The sequence below is a fragment of the Micromys minutus genome (genome assembly GCF_963924665.1).
Source record: "Micromys minutus genome assembly, chromosome: 1".
In the NCBI taxonomy this organism is placed as follows: Eukaryota; Metazoa; Chordata; class Mammalia; order Rodentia; family Muridae; genus Micromys; species Micromys minutus.
The window spans coordinates 60,301,704-60,319,424 of NC_137969.1; the positions used below are offsets into that span (position 1 = coordinate 60,301,704).

Consider the following 17,721-nt stretch of genomic DNA (forward strand, 5'->3'; position numbering starts at 1 on the left):
AAACAAGGCAAAGGGACAGAGGCAGGGCAGGGCAGTCTGTGGTATATTACATGTTACTTGGAATACAGAGCTATATGAAGACTTAGGAGAGGAGAGACCTTGAGACAGTAGCTGTTGGCAACATGAAGGCGTTTGGGTGTACCATGAAGTGGGTCTGGCCTACAGTCTGGTAAAGGAGATGGAAGTTGAACACGTTGGTGCTAGACTAAATGACTTTCTGTTCTTTATGGACAGCGACAGGAATCTGAAGGAATCCTCTCCTTAAAGGATGCCACTTTTTAATATACTACCTTACCCACTACTCCACTGAAATAAGACGGCCATGTGACGGAGGTCCCAAAGAACCTTATGGAGTCTGAAGTGTGTGTGTGTGTGTGTGTGTGTGTGTGTGTGTGTGTGTGTGTGTGATAGTTGGAAGAAGTGATGAAGAGTGATGACTGTTTAGCATGGACCAGAAATCAGAAGGAGGAAGATGAAAGAACCTGTTGGGATGGGCCTAGCTGAGATGCGGAGTGACGAACCTGGTGACGCGAAGGGTCGTCTGTGAAGGCGCCGGAGCCGAGGCTCGTGATTGGGCGAGGGGAAGGTGCCTGTGACGGTTGTCAAGGTAGCAGTTTGGGAGGGACGCCAAGGCCTCCTCCAAGTCACTGCGCATCCCTTGCTGAGCCCTTGCTGACGTGTCACTCGCTGCAGCCCGCCTCCTGGGCGCCTCCCCCAGCACCGCCTGCTCCTGCCCCGCCCCCGGCACCGCCCGCCGGCGGCCTCCGCGTCACCCGCGCCCGCGGTGGCCACAACATGGCTGCGGCGCCGGGGCTGCTATTCTGGCTGTTCCTGCTCGGGGCGCTCTGGTGGGTCCCGGGCCAGCCGGACCTCAGCCCCGGACAGCGTTTCTCGGACTTCAAAGTGTGCGCGGACGCTGAGTGCAGCAGTGAGTGCGGGGTGGCGGGGCGGGCGGCCGGTTCCCGGGTGGCAGCGGTGGCCGCGCGGGTCGGAGTCCCACAGCCAGCACTGGCCTAGGGGGTCGCAGGCCGGCGGAGCCCGCGCGGGTGTGCTCTACTCGGCAATCGCCCCGGTAGCCCTGCAGTAGAGGCCGTGCCTACCACTTGTTGCCCGGTTTGCTGTCGGCTCCTCTGACCCGGCTGGGGGCGCCGCAGACCCAGCCTGGTTTCCAGGGTGCAGCTCCCTGTTTCCTCATCCCCGATCTCCGCCTGGGCTCCCGGGGTGATGGGGTTGTGAGCCCCCACATCCTGGGAGCCCAATGCTGCAGCCAAGAGCATCTTAACGCCGGCCGCCGGGACCTGGGTCCACGCAAGACCGAGATCCACGCGTTTAGGGATCTGGGGCGCAAACCCAGCGGCCGATTGATGGCGGGGTTCCTCCAGAAGGCCCCCTTGGTCCTGCCTCTTTCCCTCTCGGCTGCATTGGGACCAGTTCGCAACACCTTTGAAACCAGAGGAACTGGAGTTTAGGTTTAGGATGAGTCCCGAGGCCAAGCAAGCAGAGTATTCTGAGGTCTCCTTCAGTCCTCTCTGCTCTTTTGCATAGAAGCTTCTTGCCAGCTCCCAAGTAGGGCCGTGGGAAGGTCAAAAATCTTTCGTTCTTAAAGAGGCCAAGTTGCTGCACCTGTCACTACCTGAGAACCGCAGCCTTCTTCTCTGTGCGCAGTCGCACCCTAGTCCTGGGTTGGAGGTGCCAGGGTTGGAGGTGGGCCGTGGGGAAGGTTAGGATTGGAAGAGGGCTATTATTTAACCGTGATAATAAATACTCCAAGGGTCCAGCCTTTTCCTTAGTCCCCTATGTTGCTGGGACCCATTCCTACCCAGAATAATTCATACTGTTTTTAGGTTGGTCTCCTGCAACTGTTCAGTTCACTGACGATGTCCTTCATAAGTCACAAGCAGTACATACAGAAAAGTATTCATTCTGAAAGACTAAAAAGAGTGCTGGTTAATCATTTATATTTCAATTGGTATTATGAAGAAAAAAAGCAAAATTCATAATTTGAATGGTTTACTCCATACCATTAAAGAAAAATGGAGGTGCCTGTAATTTATGTCACAGAGATTCTAGGTCCTAGCCGTAACCTAGGGCCAATGTGAATGAACCACAAAGGTGAAACCACCATGGTGAACTCTATCTTTCATGTACTACTACGACTTGGCTATTGCCAAGTGTGTGTTTTTTCTAGTTTCTTTTTTTTTTTTTCTTTTTTCTTTTTCTTTTTTTTTTTTTTTTTTTTTTTTTTTTTTTTTTTTTCTGTCAAGCACTGTCTTACCCGAGTTCCTCAAAACTTGGGAGGACCATGTCACTGATGCTGCCTCAGGACTGAATCTCTGGCTGGTGAGTCCCAGGCTACATAGTAAAGCTTGAGGAGTGGCCCATGTCCAAACAAATGCAATCAAACACAAGAGGCAACAGTAGAAGCAGCAGGGCCCAGGTGTGTGTTGCTGGTAGGAAGTGCTTGTGACAGAGGTGTCAGGTGTCAGAAAAGGTGTCACTCAGTGTGCATGTCACTCATAAATGCTAAGTGGTACATACAGACATGGGCTGTCCTTGACACATTACTGTACATCCTCGAAAATCTGAGGGAACCAGAAACAGTTTCCAATCGGAGTAGAATCTCTAGTCTCAGGTTCCTTGCCCAGTCTCATCTGAATTAGGATGCGGGCATAACTGAAAATAATCTTACTTTAGCTATAAAAACCAAGTCAGCCCCTCTCAACGCACGTTTATCCCTTGAAGATGTACTTTAACAACATGTTTTTGTACTATTGCTAATTGGCTTTTAGACAAAGTGTACTTTCCACTCCCCCTTTCTCTGCCCTTTAATGCACTGTTAATTTCATTTGGCAAATGCTTCTGTTGGAGTGATGGAAGTTCTGTATTTATATTTATTTATTTGCTTATTCCTTTGGGACAGAGTCTCACTATGTAGCCCTAGCTGGCCTGGAATGCACTTATAGATTAGGCTGGTCCGGAACTCACTGAGCTCTGGCCTGTCTCTTCCGCCCCAGTGCTGGGATTAAAGACAGTGCCACCATGGCCAGCCAGAGGTCTGTGTTTTCAATAAGAAAGTAACTTTTCACTTGATCACATAGTTTTGTTGGCTCCTGACAAATGAATTTTGTTTCTAGAAAAATTTGTTTTGAAAGCATTTTTAGATTTGCTGGTGCGTGTGTGTGTGTGTGTGTGTGTGTGTGTGTGTGTGTGTGTGTATGTGTCCTCGTGAGAGCACCCGCACTCAAGCATACTGGAGGACTGACTCCCAGGGCCTTGTCTATAGCATGCAAGCATCAAGCATTCTATTGCTGAGTACTGCCTTTGGCCCTCTTTGTACCAAGTTACCTAGGCTGGCATTAAACTCCCTCTGCACTCCAGTCAAGCCTTGAATTTATGATCCCCCTGCCTCAGCTTCCTGACTACTGGGATTACAGGTTTATACCACCTGGCCTGGCTAGAAACCTTCTTAATGCTGATAAGTCGATGCTACTAGCTTTTAGAAAACACTGCCTTGTGATTGATTGGACCCCTAATAGAATGTGATAATATACCTCCCTGTTAACTCATCCAGACACTGTGCAGAGACAACAATTTAGCCACAAGTGAAACGGACAGTGTTTACTGCGGCAAAGAAACGGTTGCAGCTACTGACAGGTAGTGCCTGTTAGTGGTTAGTTCAAGTTTAATTAACCCCTTGGGGATTCCTGGGCAGTCTTCCTGGCTCTCTGTTATCTCCATAGTTAGCTATGTTTAAACCAGTCAGCACCTGAACCTGCACTTATACATTCACAGATGAAGCTTTTGGTGATGATGATAAAAAGGTGAGGGGGATCGTGAGGGTGGGGGCTGGAAGATCAGAGAGGAAAATGAAGGGTTGACCTGAGAGCAGCCAGCCATCTGAGGGAGTGGGTGCATGGTATTTGGTTTCTCAGGCTTATCCAGAGAGAAAACTGGATAGTTTTCCTCATCTGATTATAGGAGATGATGTGATTGGCGGCAATGAGGCTCTAAGGATTTTAGACACTTGGAGCACGTGAACCAAAATTAATTCCAGAAGAGTACTGGGAAGGCTTGGTTATTGTTTGCAATAGACTTCTTGTGTTTCCTGGAAAATCTGTAAGAGCTGGTAATGCTTGCCTAAGATGCACAAAACCCTGGCTTGATCTCTGGCATGTGCCAGCAATGCCAGCCCTGAAGAGATGAAGGTGGGATAATGAGGAATTCTGGGGCCACCCTTGGCTACCAAAAAAGGCCAGCTTGGGATGTTTGCCACCTCATCTTTTAAAACATTAGAAAGTGTGGGGGAGGACTGTGGACATCCTAATATGATTTTGTTCTTTTCTATCTCTGTATACAGTGTTAATGTACCGTGGTAAAGCTCTTGGAGACTTCACGGGCCCTGACTGTCGTTTTGTGAATTTTAAAAAAGGTGACGATGTGTATGTTTACTACAAACTGGCAGGGGGATCCCCTGAAGTTTGGGCTGGAAGTGTAAGTAAAACGGCGAAAGCTCTATTTTCTTATTTTTGTTGGATTTTGTAGCACTGCAGATTTAAATCATTTTAGTTGAGGTTGTTGATGGTGTCTTTCCTAGACTGTAAACAGAAGACAGCTCTGTGGTCTTAGCAGGCCTCAGGCCTGGCACACAGTAGGGGTAAGGCAGAGACTTCTGAAACAGTGGTTCTGGCTACTGCTCCAAAGTCATATAGGAAGATGCATGTATAATATAAGTCAAAATGGCAAAGACCTGAAAAATCTTTCATTGCTTCCACAAAGAAATATTTGTGATCACTACTAAGGGAAGTCATGTGCAAGATAGAGCTTCAGGTGTGCAGGGTTAAAGTTGTTTTTATATGGCTTTTTTTTCTGTAAAAATAGACAGTCAAAAAGCCAAAACAGGGCTAGGGAAATAGTCAGGTCCAGAATTTGATTCCCAGAACCTATTTTTAAAAGCCAAGCTTTGTGGGGTGTGTTTATAATGCCACAGTCAGGAATGCACTGGACAGGTGGACCTCTAGGACTCACAGACAAGCCAGCATCATCTACTCAGAGAGAGAAAAACACAAGGTGAGACGTGAGGAGAAGCAGGCAGACCTCTGTGAGTTGAAGGCCAGCCTGGCCTACTTAGTGAGACCCTATCTCAAACTACAAACAAACAAACAAACAAACCTACAAGGTCGACAGCACTTGAGGAATGACAGGAGGCTGTCCTTTGGCTGTCACACACACATACACTCATACACATGCAGGCATGCCCCCCCCCCCACAATCACACATGTGTACCACACATACTCTAACATACACATAATATACTCATACACATGCACCACACACACACATGCATTACACACACATGCACATACATACACTCAACTATACACACATACCTGTATATACACATGCACATACACTTACACACACAGAATGGGGACACTTTGCCCACTGGTGCATTCTTGCTTGGTTTGTTTGTAACTTCTGAGGTATCTTTTCCTTGCTTTTCTTCGTGCTTGGAAGGTCACCCTTGGATTCTGTTCCCAGCACTTTTTGCCCCTTAGTATCTATCAGTCATGGCTGACCTTGGCTGTATTCACCATGCTCTGGTATAGTTTAAGAAGGGATTCACCAGCAGTGATCTGGCTGAGAAGCATATGAGAATTGGCCTTTTCTTCTGAAGAGGGCTGGTACATGGAAGGTTGTTGACTAAAGGGTCTGTGACCCATGGGGTATCCCAGCTTAGAAACACCCCAACTCCCAACCTCCAATGTTCATTCTCAATAAAACACCAAATGATCAACACAGAGCAAGGTTCTAGAAACCCCCTATGGAGAAAAAATTGTCTGTCAGCATTTCAGCTTCCTCTGGAGGGTTTTTAAAGCATCAAATGGTGGGCACAGCCCTTTTATTTAGACAGCATCCCAGTGGCTGCAAACGGGCTTCCTCACAGAAGAGTCTGTGCTGTTTTCTCATGGATAGTCTTGCCTCTGGGCAAGTCTTCCCATGTGCCTGTGTTACATTTGTTCACAGTTCATTTGGCCTTTGGGCTTCTGGATAAATAAGCTGGCTTTATGTTTTCCTCTGTCCTATTAGCTCTCCACCTTGAGACATACTGTTTTTTTGTCTGGGTCACAGTTCTTACTCTGCTAGCCTTGAGCTTCTGGTCCTCCTGCCTCCACCTCCTCATGCTGGGCTTACAGGTCCGCACTATTCGTGTAGTGCTCCATATCAAACAGGTAAGCACTCTATAGTCCCAGCCCTCACCTTGCCTCCTTAAGAAGCCCTGCTTCCAGCATCCAGCCAGAAAGTGATCTTTGCAGGTGGCTGTGTACATGCTTGGGTGGGACTCTGTTTGCCCAGCTCCTGTGACAGTCATTTTACTGCTTTGCTTGTCTGCCAGCTGGTGTCTCAGCTCACTATCAAGTTAAACACACACACACACACACACACACACACACACACACACACACAAATCTGTCTTATCTGCTGTCTTTTTTGAGTGTTTCTTTACAGGACGATACAACACTTAATTACACTTGTTCTCCAAGTAGCTTAGGCAGAAGTGACCCTCCTAAGGCAGATGCTATCCTCCCCAACCCCAAATTAAGTCAGCAGTGCCTCGGCAAGGGTGATATGAAGAAGACAGATTAGACAGAAGAATTACCTCTGGGAGGGCCTGTGGTTGGTTCCCTGAGAGTTCCCTGAGGTGGTGGGAAAGGGTGGAACTCAGAGTCGGATCCTGGAGCTGTAGTCTCGGTTGACCCATTAAGGAGGGGCATCCCCTCTCCTCTTCACACAGCTCTGGATTCCTCCCCTTTTCTAGGTCCAACCTCAGTGAATTTTCCTACAGAAGGGAAATGTATTTCTTCTCAGTGTCCCCTCTCATTTCTGAAATCTCACTGTTTGCAGAATTAACAATTCTCCTTAGTTTTCAGAATGACTTGTTTTGAGTATCTTAATCCTCATCTTAGTCTTTTTTGGTTTCCTAGAGTCTCATGGTTTATCTTTGAGGCTCATAGCTTTTAAAACCCCTTCTTATCTAATCTCTGGGGCTTTGTTCTCATACTAACACTTCCTCCAGATGGTTCCCGATAGACCCAGAACACTAGTGAATGGGAATATTTTAGAGTTAGTGATAAGGTGGAATTGCCTGTCAGTCTGTTTTTTTTTATTGGTTGGGAATAGGTCCCTGCTTCCTTTCAGACTGTGGCCAGAGAAGGACAGTTTCTCAAATGGAGCTTCTATACACGCACACACTTATGTGCCTTAGTTATGAATGCCAGGAAAGACTGGGGTTATTTCTGTGCATTTATTTTATGTGGAATTGAAGCCTAAGAAGTAGGTAAGTATAAATTATGTCATAATTTTATTTAATGCCCTCAATACCTCTGAATGCTGGTTTTGGGAAAAGCTACTGTAGCGTATGGTATCAACAGACAGGCATTGTTTGTTACAGCTGCACACATTAGTCTTGTTTGATTCTACTGTCTTCCAGCATGGCTGCTGTGAATAGATTTAAGAGAAACTTGTTGGACGTGGTTGAGGAGCAGTGCTCTTAAGTGCTCACTTAGATTCTGGCCAGAGATCACCTGGGACTGTGTTTCTAAGTCAGCTTGTTAACCACACAGTCTGCAGGAAGCTTCTCTTATTCAGATCTCTGATTACTCCTAACATAGCAATACACAAAAGGGCATGTCCATGGCTTAGAGAACTGTTGATTTAACAATATTAATTTTTATCAGCACAGTCATTGCAGGTTAATTATTATCAGCAAATATCTATTTCTCTTGTTTATAGCTTGTGTCTCTGAGTAGTTCCTGTCACTGCTAAAAGCCCATCCTTTGTATTTCTCATACAGAACTTGACTGACATCTGTCCTTTTTGCCCATTTTTTTCCCCATATAGGTCGGACAAAGTTTTGGATATTTTCCAAAAGATTTGGTTAGGGTACTTCATAAATACACGAAAGAAGAGCTACACATTCCAGCCGATGTAAGTTGTTCTCAGTGACAAACTGCCTCATAAGTTCATCACTTGTAACCAATGACAACGTTTGGTGGTGTTGGTAGCACCAGGGTAAGGTGGTTTTAGGCAAGACATTGCATTTTCCCCAGACAGTGCTTATATAGTGCAATCATCTCTTCTGAAAGTCTTTGGCCAAGCTTGGACAGGAGAAAAACAACATCTGTGCATCAGACTTTAGTTTAGAATCAGACTCACTAAAAAATAAGAGATGTTTGAAAAGCATTTGCAGGAGATTATTCTGGAAATTGTCTAATGTATTGAGGTTGATGTTCTTATAGGACTTATAGATGTATAGGTCTTTTTTCTCCTTTTTTTTTTAAGTATGTGAAAGTTAAGGTTTAATATCTTAGCCAAGTGTGATGATACTCACTTATAATCCTAATATTTGGGATGGGGGGCCACAGCAGGGTCAGGAGGCCATCTTAAAGGGCCTGAACTTAAAGGCCAGCCTGAACTATTTAAGGCTTTGTCTCAAAAAAACAAAACAAAACAAAACAATACAACATCAACAACAAAAATCCCCCCAAAAAACAAAAACCAAAACCAAAAGGAAAAGAAAACAAAAAGAAAAAAAAAGTCTTTGTACTTATAGAGGTAAACAATTTTATTGTACAACCAGAAAGAGATGTCCTAATTTGAAAATTACTCATTGGGTAGTAAGTGTTTTAAATACATAGAAAGTGGATTCAGTTAATCAAACTAAATTATGTGCTGACCTGTTGCTGCAAAGGCTCTTTATCCCTGACTCTAGTGATTTAATGCATATGTCACATCTGGGAAAGCGGTGCTAAGGGCTTTATATGAGGTGCCATCTCATGTCTGCAAGGGTCTGGCTCTCCCGCTACTGAGCACTCATTTATGGCACAGACTTTCTCTTGTATCTGAAGTAAGTTTTTGTCCTAGAGTCCCCATCCCCACTGATTATTTTCTGAGGCTTTGAAACAAGACAGTTACCACCCATGGCTTCCGGGTGGCTGTAGGTTTAAGGCAGTGTGTGGACTGGGTACTCAGTACTCTCAGGGGTCATCATATCGTTTTTTACATGTTGGGGTTCCCTGTTGACAAAGAAACTGTGCAGGAAGGGAGACAGACCGCACCTGCTATGGACCCTGTCCCCTCTCATCTTCCCATGACACCCTTCTCTTGACCTTAAGACGATGACTCAAAAATGCCAGTGATGAGGGAAGGAAGTCACTAGTCTCACTGCATGGGACGGGTCTCCCCAGAATATCATAAAGGTTTGGTTGGGGACAACAAGTCTCTTAGTTGCTCTTTTAACATTCTACTTAGCATGTGATCCCTTTGGCACCGATATCTGAATCTTAAAGACAGATTTTAATTGCTGCCGAGAACTCTAACTTACCGAAAGGAATTCCCACTGAACCTTGCTTTCTGGCTGTTGGTCCAGAAATTATAGAAGTGGAGAATTTTGACACCCTCTGACACCTTTCTTCATCCCTCTAAAGCAGTGTTTCTCAACCCTCCCAATGCTCTAATCCTTTATAACACAGTTCCTCGTGTTGTGGTGACCCCAACCATATTTTGTGTTGCTACTTCATAACTGTAATTTTGCTGATCACAATGTGAATATCTGATAGGCACCCTTTATGAAAGAGCTGTTTGACCCTGAAACAGATCAAGACCCACAGGTTGAGAACCGCTGCTTTAGATTCTCATTGTCACTACAATACCCTTAGCTGACAAATATTTCCAAGTCTGATGAAGTTATGTTTCGGAAATCCATGAAGACTTAGAACACCCCAGTCCGGTAATTCTGCCTGCTTCTATCTGGGTGGGCAGAGATGTATGGTATAAAGGCCAGAGAGCTGTGTGGTCCTGCAGTTCCCCAGACAGATTGTTAACCAAGTGAGCATTCAGCCATGAGAAACAGGAGGCCCAGTACAGGATAGCTGCCTTCCCCTTCTGTCTGTTACTTTTCCCTTGGTGTTGGGAGGACTTGGCAAAAACCAAAACCATAGTTTAAGGAGAGACGCGATTGTTTGTCTCACTGTTTGAGGTACAGTTCATCATGGGGGGGATGTCTTCTCTGTAGAAGCATGAGGCAGCTGTTCACTGTACTTCTGTGGTGAGAGGCTGGAGTTATGAATTCCGGCATTAAGGTTGCTTTCTGCTTCTCACGTCATCCAGGACCCTGGATGCTGCTGCCTGTGTTTACTGTGGGTCTTCCCTTGACAGTTAACTTGGGCTAGACCCTCTCACAGCTGTGGCCTGAGGCCTGTCTCCTAGAGAATTCTCAGTGCTGTTACGTTGACAATAAGTCACTGCCACCAAGAGTGCAGAACAAACAGAAACACCAAGGTTGGGCAGAGGGAGAACAACAGGTCTCCATTTGTTTGCTCACTGTGCTTTTTAGAGAGTATGACCCTGTGTTCTGTTTGTTTGTGTGTTTGTTTGAATACAGAAATAATTGCACTGTAGCACAAAACAGATTTACCTAACCAGAGCTGGCCAACAGGAAGCCTCCAACTGTTTTCATAAAGCTGACAGCATGGGGGAACAGATTATTTTCCAGACAGATACCAGGGATGGGGGCCAAACTCACTGGCTCAAAGCCCTCACAGAACCAGGCATCATCTCTGTTGCTGGTATGAAAAAGAGCTGCTCTTGGGACACTGGGTTGTTTGAGATGCTAATGTCTTTGTTTTTCCCCTTACAGGAGACAGACTTTGTCTGCTCTGAAGGAGGAAGAGATGATTTTAATAGTTACAATGTAGGAGAGCTTTTAGGATATTTGGAACTGGAGGACTCGGTACCGGAAGAGCCAGAGAAAGCTGAAGAAGTTTCTCAGCACAGAGACAAGTCTCCTGAAGGGCCTTGGGAGCATGAACTTGACCTTCCATCTGAGCCCGAGGCGGTCAGAGTTGATTCGGAGCATGGAGAAGATGCTTTCTCAGAGAGCACTAAGGAACTTCGGGGACAGTCCTCAGCTCAGGAGAGCCACCCTCGTGCCAACAGTCCAGCGGCTGACACACAGGGAGTTCAGTCGTCACTGGACACTTTTGAAGAAATCCTGCACGATAAATTAAAAGTGCCAGGAAGTGAAAACAGAACTAGCAATAGTTCTCCTGCCTCAGTGGAGCAGGAGAAGACAGATGCTTACAAAGTCCTGAAAACAGAAATGAGCCTTGACCTGAAGACCAAGTTTGGCTCAACTGCTGATGCCCTTGTGTCTGACGATGAGGCAACCAGATTGGTCACTTCATTAGAAGATGGTTTTGGTGAAGAACTGGATGCCGAGTATTACCCAATGGATGATGAAGAGGAGGAGAACACAGACAGCTCTGATGAGCTACCATTACTAACCTTTGCAGATGAAGATGAGAAAGCTCCTGGGAAGCCCATGATAGAGAAATATTTAACAGATAGGGATCCGAACTTGAGTGAAGAGGATAATGCTGAACCCACTCTGCCTCCTGGCATCAGAAATGACAATGAAGATGTACTGACAACCTGGGGGGATACTTTCTTTTCTATTGTTACAGGAGGTGAAGGAAAACCAGGTGGGGTGGATAATTTAGAGAGATCTATTGAGGAGCAGAGTGTGTTGCCTTCCTCTAGTCAGCAGAGGAAGCCACTGTCAACACCTGGCTATACAGACCATGGCGATGAAGGTGATGCTCTTTTTGTAGAAGAGCCCAAAACAAATGATGTAAAGACCTCAGGAACAGACCCAGTACTCGTCATCACAGGAGAAGAAAAGGAAATACTGGAGTCTAGAAAAGGCCTGGTCTATCCGGAGTCAGAATCAGAGGCTGCCAAATCAGAAACGGGGAGCGCTTATCGACCTCAGAGTAGCAAGCTCAACCCTCTACCACCTGCTGAAAGGGGCAAAGACTTTTCACTAAAAGCAGTCTTTGAAAAAAAAGAAAATGGTCTAAAAGAACCAGTTATCCATATCTCAAAGGAAACACTCCATGAAGACATGACCAGAGGGATCCAGAGAGACGGTTTGGAGAGTGAATTAGAACACAGAGCTGCAGGGAGTTCCGTGACGGAAAGTAACAAGCATGGGTCCTCGAGGGTTGCACCACTCATGGGAAATAATAAGCCCGACGCATCCGAAGACAGTACGGAAGTCCCAGATGGTTCCGTCAGTGGGCCACCAGCGGGCCAACAGGCGGGATTTTTAGAACCAGGTCTTAAAACTCAGAATCAACCTAGATTCTCCCCTCCAGAGGAAACTAGCCTCCCAAGAGAACTGGAAGGGAAAGTTCCTATTTCTGGAAGAAATCTTTCTTGGCAACAAGAGCGAGACGTAGCTGCTGTGGTCAGCAAGCATGCGAATGAGAAGACAGGGTTTCTGGAGGAAGAGGGCAGGGAAGACCCAACTGATGCCGAGCCACCCAAGGCCATACAAAGGACGCAGGAGGCTGAGAGCGCGGAAGTGCTGAGTGTCCAACCTGGAAGGTCAGAAGCAGAGGAGGAGGAGGAAGACGACGATGACAGCTATCCCCCCGAGGAGCAGCTGGAGGATGAGAACGCTGTGAGCGCACGGCAGTCCAGAGAAAACGACCCCAGCGCTCACGACGGGAGGTCAGAAATGAATTCTCACGTTTTTGAAAAAGTAATTTTGGGGACCCTTAATCTTAACACTGAAAAAAACAAACAAGCAGCTAATATGATTTTGGAGACTGGAAAGAAGAGTGAAACCACATCTGAAGAGGCAGGTGAGATGGGCAAGGAGTCAGGTAGTGTGGTGGTGGACAGAGAAGAAAGCCATCAGGCAGATGTGAGAGCCCAGAGGCCCCCTCAAGTCCACAGCCTTCATGAGGAGACAGCAGCTCAGACTCCGGGCCCCACGGAAGCTGTTCTGAGTAAAAAACCTAATGACCAACAAAAAGACAACCCCGAGGAACTAGTCAATACCTTGGGGCTTGAAGACCCTGGGAGAGAAGAAATTTCAGAAGAGCCAGAAGATACCATGAAGCTTGGAGACTCAGAAAGCCAGGGGCCTGATGCTGAAGACCTTGGGGATGACCCGTCCCAGCGAGCTACACCTGAAATTCCCGACATCGTGCTCAAGACTATAAGGGAAGACTTGCCTATCATAAATAACTTCTTCAAGGACGACCAACAGTCCCTTTATCGTTTCTTGAAGTACTTCGATGTTCGTGTGCTGGAAGGCTTGCTCCAAGACATGTCAATAAAGCTGAAATCAGCACATCGGGACAGCCTGCCATACAATGTGGAGAAAGTCCTAGACAAAGTCTTCCGTGCCTCAGAGTCACTAATTCTAAGTATGGCGGAGAAAATGCTTGATACACGAGTGACCAATAGGGACCTGGGCACAAAAGAGACCAGTCCATTGGAAGAAGCTGAGGTGTTGGATGACATACAAGACCTGATCTATTTCGTCAGGTACCAATACTCTGGAGTGGAGACCGCCCCATTAGTCACACCTCCACCTCTGGAGGAAGGCTGGCCTGGACCAGGAGAAGGTAAAGTACCTTCCTCTAACCTTGCAGGACTGGAGGTGGGAGGTAGGATGTGTGTGGGAGGTGGGATATACTGAAGTGTTCCATTTCCTGTCTGTAAAATTCTAGTCACAGTTCTATAGGAGAGGGTCTAGACCTACAGAACCACCCCTTCCAGCTTCCTTTTAGGCTTAGCATAAAGGCAGATGGCCCCTCTCCCCCCATACCAATTTTTCTCCCATAGGACAGCTGAGACTGATTTTCATCTTCAAAGAGAAACATTATAAAAACTTTATGAGAAATACATTACCAACAAATCACAAAGTAAAGGTCTTACCAAAAGTATAGCTTTCATGTAAGGTTATAAAAGGAGCTTTATGAACATAATTTCTTCCTGCATTTATTTGCAAAGGTACATATTCAGCATTGTGCCTCTTTTATCACATTTAAAATAGGTGATGTACTTCAAGCATGGTCTTTCTCTACACCATGCTTCTCTTTATTTCCTCCCCTTCTGGTTCACCGTCTGTGTTCCTCTAGGCAGGTGCATTCAACTTTAATGTCATATGTACATAACTGATTTTGTATACCTATATAAATCCCGAGATCCAGAAATGAGAAGAACTGGGCTGTCTGTCCTTTGGAGACAGACTTACTTCACTTAACGTGATGATTTCCAGATGCTTCCATCTTCCTGAAAGTGACATAACCTCATTCATCCTCACGACTGAGAAGATTCTCCCACGTCCCACATTTTCTTGTCTGCCCCTCTGTTGTTGGACATCCAGGCTGTCACTATAACTCAGTAGTCATGACTAGGGTCACAGTAAACATCAGTGTGTGTGTATCTCAGCATTATGTCATCTCAGAGTCCACTGGGTGACTGAACACTCAGGAGTGGTACAGCTGGGTCGTATGACACGCTTTTTTAGTTTCTTGATTTTCATAGTGGCTGGAATAGTACTTTTCATCTTTTGTGGGTGTCCTGTTCTCTCCTACTTCTTAGGGACAGTACCTTACTCCAGGTATGTGTTGCTGGGCCCTAGGGGTTTTGTGTTAGGTTAGCCAAGGATAGAGCCAGGACGAGCTTTCCTATAGCACTGGACAAATAGAAGTGTATCTTTACTGGCCTGACCCCAGGATCCCCTGACATAAGTTTCTGGTTCCTCTCTGTGTTGTATTCAGTGTATCCATGCTTTGCAAGTGGAAGTAACTGTGTTGAAGGGGAAGATAGCGAGCATAGTGACAGGTACCTGTCTTACCAGAGTGCACTTTCCCAAGAATTGGTAGAAGTGAGCTTTCTTTTCTTTTTTCTTTTTTTTAATTTAAGTTTAAGCTTTTGGTTAAGAATGGAACATTCAGGCTGGAGAGACGGCACAGCGGTTAAGAGCACTGGCTGCTCTTGCAGAAGACCTGAGTTCAATTTTCAGCACCTGCATGACAGCTCACAACCATTATCGCTCCGGTTCTAAGAGATCTGATACCCTCTTTCTAGCCTCTGGGCACTACATGTGCAAGGCACACACACATGCAGACAAAATATCCAAACACATAAAATAAGATGAATCTAAAAATAAAAGATTAAAAATTCAAATAATTGGGGGGGGGGGGTAAAACATGAGGCTACAAAGAAATGATCTTTCCATGCGTCACAGTGTGCTATGCACCCAGGCTCATAGGGAAGGAGATGGGCTACTGTCACTTGGAAGTACTGCAATAGTTCTCAATGGTGTTCTAAAGTCACTGTGCAAGCTGCCCATGCACAGAACACCCTTCTCTATATAGGCTCCATGAGACCGACAGCCTATGCATGAAGAAGGCTGTTCTTTATGTTGTTCCTGGACTCTCTGCTGGACTGGAATTCTCCCCTGCATGTCTGTGTGGGCATATTCTGGCTTGCCATGGAAAGTCAATGAAGTGTTATGTGTGCGCTTATGAAATGCTTTGAAGTGATGGTTTCTTTGTAAATCTGTGCTTTAGTTATTGTCAATCAGGATAAGAGAAGTTAAAACTCTTGCTTCTCTTTTTACCTGTGCACATGGGATCTAGGACACTGGGCTGGGGATGATGGAGTACTGGTCAGTTGGGTGAACCAAAATGGATCTCTGATCAAGCTCTCTTTGTGTGTTCTTCTCCAGAGATGCAGCCACCCCAGAAAGACAGCTTCCCACAAGAAAACACAGGAGATATCAGTGTGCAGCTTCCAGAGGACCCTAATCTCTTAGATCAACCTGTGACCAGTGTGCAGCTTCCAGAAGAGCCTGAACTCTTGGATCGACCCGTGACCGGGTACACAAGTGCCTCAGAAGTATCTCAGGAGCCACATACCGAGAAAGACATAGATCTAGGTAAATTTTCTAGTTTTTCTCTATGAAGTAGAGGTGGGTTGTCAAGAAGGCCTGCTAGGATATTTATCCTTAAAGGTAGGAAAGTCAGACCAGTTCAGGTGTGCCTGAGTTTCTAAAATGTCCCACGAGTGAGAGGGAAAAGCAAGTGTTCAGATACATGGAGATTGAAAACAGGAATGAAGCTAGGGGCTGTCACCAATGCACAAACCAGTGCTTGGCTGCGCCCAGCCACGATAAGCCATTTCAGTATGAAATCGAGCTCCTGTCCTTCATAGGCCACAAGTCCTAAAGCAGAGCATCTCACTGGACAAGAGCACATGCAGTGCTGGCCTGGGGACAGAAAGATGTGTGCAGTAGCCCCCCTCCCCTGGGAAGGCTGGGGGAACTAGTTCAGTCTCAGCTTAACGGTCCTGGTCTCCCTGTCTACTCCCATCCCTCTGAGTGGCTACGATACAATTCAGATTTATTTACTTATTTATTTTTATTGCCTAAATGAGGCAAATACAACTTTTAAAAATCCCATGAGGCATCCAGGTCTTTCCCTGTTATGCTTTTAGGGAACAATGAGGGAATGACAATCTTCACTGGACTGCCATTTATAACTGTAAATATTTGATTTCAGCACACAGTAACTATTGGTGGCAGATAAAGAGTTCTCTTTTGTTGTTCTAAACATCCTCAATGATGGTATTAGCAGCTTTCTAATTGTTGTATAGCTCACTCAAGTTTCACTAGTAAATCAGATAGATGCTCATTTTGCTGTTTTGCTATCCAATACAGTAGCATAGGAATGTCATTCCTGGGGTTTCTTTTGTGGGGTACCCCAGTGCTGGGGATCACACTCAAGGTCTCCCGCATGGTAGGTTAGTGTTAGCACTGACTGCCAGCTCCAGCATTAGTGTGTGTGTGTGTGTGTGTGTGTGTGTGTGTGCACGTGTGTGTGAACATGAAGCATAGCTGTAGTCTTAGTCTGTAGAAATGAAGGACTCAGTGTCACTAGGGTAACACCCCCTGCTCACCAGGGAATACACATAGTGTAAGAAATGTCGCAGTGAAGAGAACTTTAGCTGAGCCGAGAAGAAATGATACATCAGGGGTCTCCCGTGTCCCAGAGGACACCGTACTCTTGTGTAACATTCTCCAAATTCTTCTTTAATTTAGAAAGGTCCTGTTTACTGAAAACAAGTCAGGTACCATTGAGACTCATTGCTCTTTTGCTCAGAACCTTCAGGGTTGGAAAAAGTTGCGCATATAGAACAAGGGACAGCATGTCTGCTTTAGATCCCTCCACCCCCACAGGGTGTCCAGTGCACACACCTCAGGCACTACGATGCTGACCTCACTGGGAAAATGTCATCTATTGTCAGTTGTAGGTCTATACAAAACTGGGTTTTAAGGTTGGGAGAGACACCTAGAGGATCCAGTCCAGCCTTTCACTAACTGCTGTTGGTTGACAACACATGCCAGGTTCATGTAACCCAAGCTGATATCCACCCTCAACCCCATCACTTCCTTGTGTGAAATCCTCTCAGATATAAATGGATTTTCCTTCCTTCATAGAAACCTCAGGCCAGTTCCCACTCTGGAAGATTCTTTCCATCCTTCCTGGCATTTACTATATTTTATGTAGTAGTCACCTGTTCATATAGTAGATATTAAATATCTGCCCCATGACAGCCATGCTAAGCCTTAGTGTAGTCTATCTGCAAGACTTTGTCAAGAGTCAGAGTTCTCCTGACATGTGGGTTGTAGGGACCAAATTGAGGTCATTAACTTTGGCCACAAGCACTCTTACTGAGCCATCTTGTAGGGCCCCAGAACTCATTCTTTTCCAACTCTCTTAAAGCATCTAATAGTGTTCTGCCATCATCAAGCCAGAGATTGCTGACTGTGATTGTGTCTGTATGGTTTTTTTTGAT

The 17,721-nt window shown here is 45.8% G+C and overlaps 1 protein-coding gene across 2 annotated transcripts in view; it reads left to right on the top strand.

Annotated features, from left to right (window-relative positions):
* Window positions 1-795: 795 nt before the first annotated feature.
* MIA3 (MIA SH3 domain ER export factor 3) overlaps window positions 796-17,721 on the top strand; it is a gene marked incomplete at its 5' end in the record, with an annotated part of 40,313 nt that continues 23,387 nt past the window's right edge. For both annotated transcript variants that reach the window (XM_080929689.1, XM_080929690.1), the window contains 5 exons: window positions 796-928; window positions 4,358-4,491; window positions 7,900-7,986; window positions 10,697-13,478; window positions 15,593-15,802. In XM_080929689.1, the coding sequence (XP_080785815.1) occupies window positions 796-928; window positions 4,358-4,491; window positions 7,900-7,986; window positions 10,697-13,478; window positions 15,593-15,802 (3,346 nt within the window). The remainder of the gene's footprint in view (window positions 929-4,357; window positions 4,492-7,899; window positions 7,987-10,696; window positions 13,479-15,592; window positions 15,803-17,721) is intronic.